The following is a 2,221-nucleotide window of genomic DNA, read 5'->3' on the forward strand; positions in this document are numbered from 1 at the left end:
AAAATAAAATGTCAGGAAGAATGAAGTCTGATGGAATTTACAATTTTAATCTTATTAAAAAAGATGAAGAAACAACGAAAAGGAGAGAGGAAAAAAAGAGAAAGAAATTCTCTGACATCATGAATAATACAATCTATTTATAGGTATAATATTTCCGTGAAATCGGATATTTCGACACGATCTCTCGAATTTCAGCGAAGCCACCGAAGTGCGAGGTGGTACGCGTTAATCAAATGAGATCGTACACGAGTGTGCGACAAGTTAATAATTATGTAATCGTTATCGTGCACCCGCGCGCGCACTAATGACTATCGGAAAGTCCAAAGAAAGGCGATAAGAGGTTATTTTGCAATCGGGGCTAAGCGCAAGGCCGCGTGTAAAGTTCGTGGAGCTTTATTTATTCCTGCCGAAAAACGCTGAAGGTAAGTACGTACTTAATGCATATTTAACGATGCAAAATGTCTTAACGAGCGTCTCGCGACAGGTGTCCACCCAAAATTAATCGCTCGACATTTAACGCCTCTTCATCACGAAACTGAGGAAAACTATCCATAAAGCTGGATGAATTTCTTGAAGGCTTAGAGTACTTATATTTATTCCCTCCTTACGTCAAATATTTTCTTGTAAAAAATAATAATCAGTAAAATAGTAATTAATATAATTGAAGAGTTCGCTGCAATTAGCTGATCATAAATATTAAAAAAAAAACGGAGTAAATGAATTCTAAATAAGATATCATTTACTCCAGCTTTACAAAATGTGGGTTAATCTATCGCAACAAGCTTTTTAACTGTACACACATAATTAATAGATATAATTAATATATATAAATAAAAGACTAATGTATTAATTTCAATCATACATACAGAAAAATGTTATTTAAATTTTCTAAACTCCTTGAAGTAAAATCTCACTCCGAAATTTAGAATGAAAATTGAATCACTTTTGGAAAAGAGTGGCTTAATAGTCAATCTTTTTTAAAACTCAGAGATTTACTCCAAAAATTTTTAAGCGCTCACACTACTTAACAATATATAAAACTTTCTGTAACACACATAAAAATAATTAGAGATTAATTGAATAACTCTGTCAACAAAACATGTTAAAAAACGTCAAGTGTACTTTGAAGAATTATGTAACTCACCTGTGGCCTCCTGTTGCTGTTGCTGCTGTGGCTGCAGCACTCTCCTTTCCCTCTCGCTCTGTTTGTCGAAGATGCAAGTAGACGTTGCGACGACATTGGATGGTTGCTGTTGCTGTTGCTGCTGCTGTAAGGGAAGAGTCTTTGCGGTTTGCGCTGCCGATATTCGGTTTCTCGTCCAGGGGTTCACCGCGGGCAAAGGCGCTTCGATGTATTTGACCGGCGGCGGCGGTAAGGACGTCGATTGCGCTTCCGGCTCGATGCTCTGATCTTCCTTGTAATGATGGGCCTCCTTCGGGCCATGATCGAGGACGCCATTGCGGTCGGCGCGCTCTCTGTGCGATCTCTCGTCGCTGCCGCGTCTACCGGCGCCTCCACCCCCGACGCCATTGGGACCACGTGGTGGTGGCTGATGGCGGTTGTTGTTATCGCGTAACCGGTGACGCTCCCGATGATTCTCGCGATATTGCTCACGCAATTTTTCCTTACGCCGGGCGCCTTTCGTGGCGACTGTCTGGAATTCACCATCGTTGCCGACACTGCCATTGTTGAGCCGTTCGGCGTCATTCTGACCGTCGTCCTCACGTGACGCGCCAGGCGCCGGCGACGCCAATGACACGACGTCGACGTGCGCGACCGGCATGCTCGACGAGTTCTCGTGATGATCGCGTCTCTCGGGACAGTTGTTCGGGACAGTCTGAGGGCACCGTGTGATTCTCTGATAGGATTTGCCACTCTTCACACTTGGTACTATCTTCTCCTTCGCATTTGTTGTCGTTTGATGTTGTTGCTGTTGCAACAAGTGTTGCTGTTGCTGTTGCGGCACTGCCACCTGATCGTCAATATTCTCCTTGTTGTTGCTCTTGAAGGAGTTGGCACGATTTTGAGAGGCACCTTTCGGATTCAGCACACTGGCGTAGGACTGACAGGGCCCCGCCTCCTGTCGTTCGCCGCCGCTCCGAGCGCCACCTTGGCTAGCTAGCTTCGCCGCCATCTTGCGGCGCACGCCGTCAGGGAACAAAAACACGAGGTTCGCGGACCGTGCACGAGGTCGATGCGTACCGCCACCGAATTCACCCT

The 2,221-nt window shown here is 44.8% G+C and overlaps 1 protein-coding gene across 1 annotated transcript in view; it reads right to left on the minus strand.

Moving 5' to 3' along the window:
• The window catches only part of LOC108684621 (la-related protein 1B), a 16,741-nt gene extending 14,520 nt beyond the window's left edge, over window positions 1–2,221 (minus strand). The window contains exon 1 of the mRNA XM_018189042.1: window positions 1,145–2,221. Within this exon, the coding sequence (XP_018044531.1) occupies window positions 1,145–2,135 (991 nt within the window). The 5' untranslated portion in view covers window positions 2,136–2,221. The remainder of the gene's footprint in view (window positions 1–1,144) is intronic.

Source organism: Atta colombica, unplaced genomic scaffold (genome assembly GCF_001594045.1).
Source record: "Atta colombica isolate Treedump-2 unplaced genomic scaffold, Acol1.0 scaffold136, whole genome shotgun sequence".
In the NCBI taxonomy this organism is placed as follows: domain Eukaryota; kingdom Metazoa; phylum Arthropoda; class Insecta; order Hymenoptera; family Formicidae; genus Atta; species Atta colombica.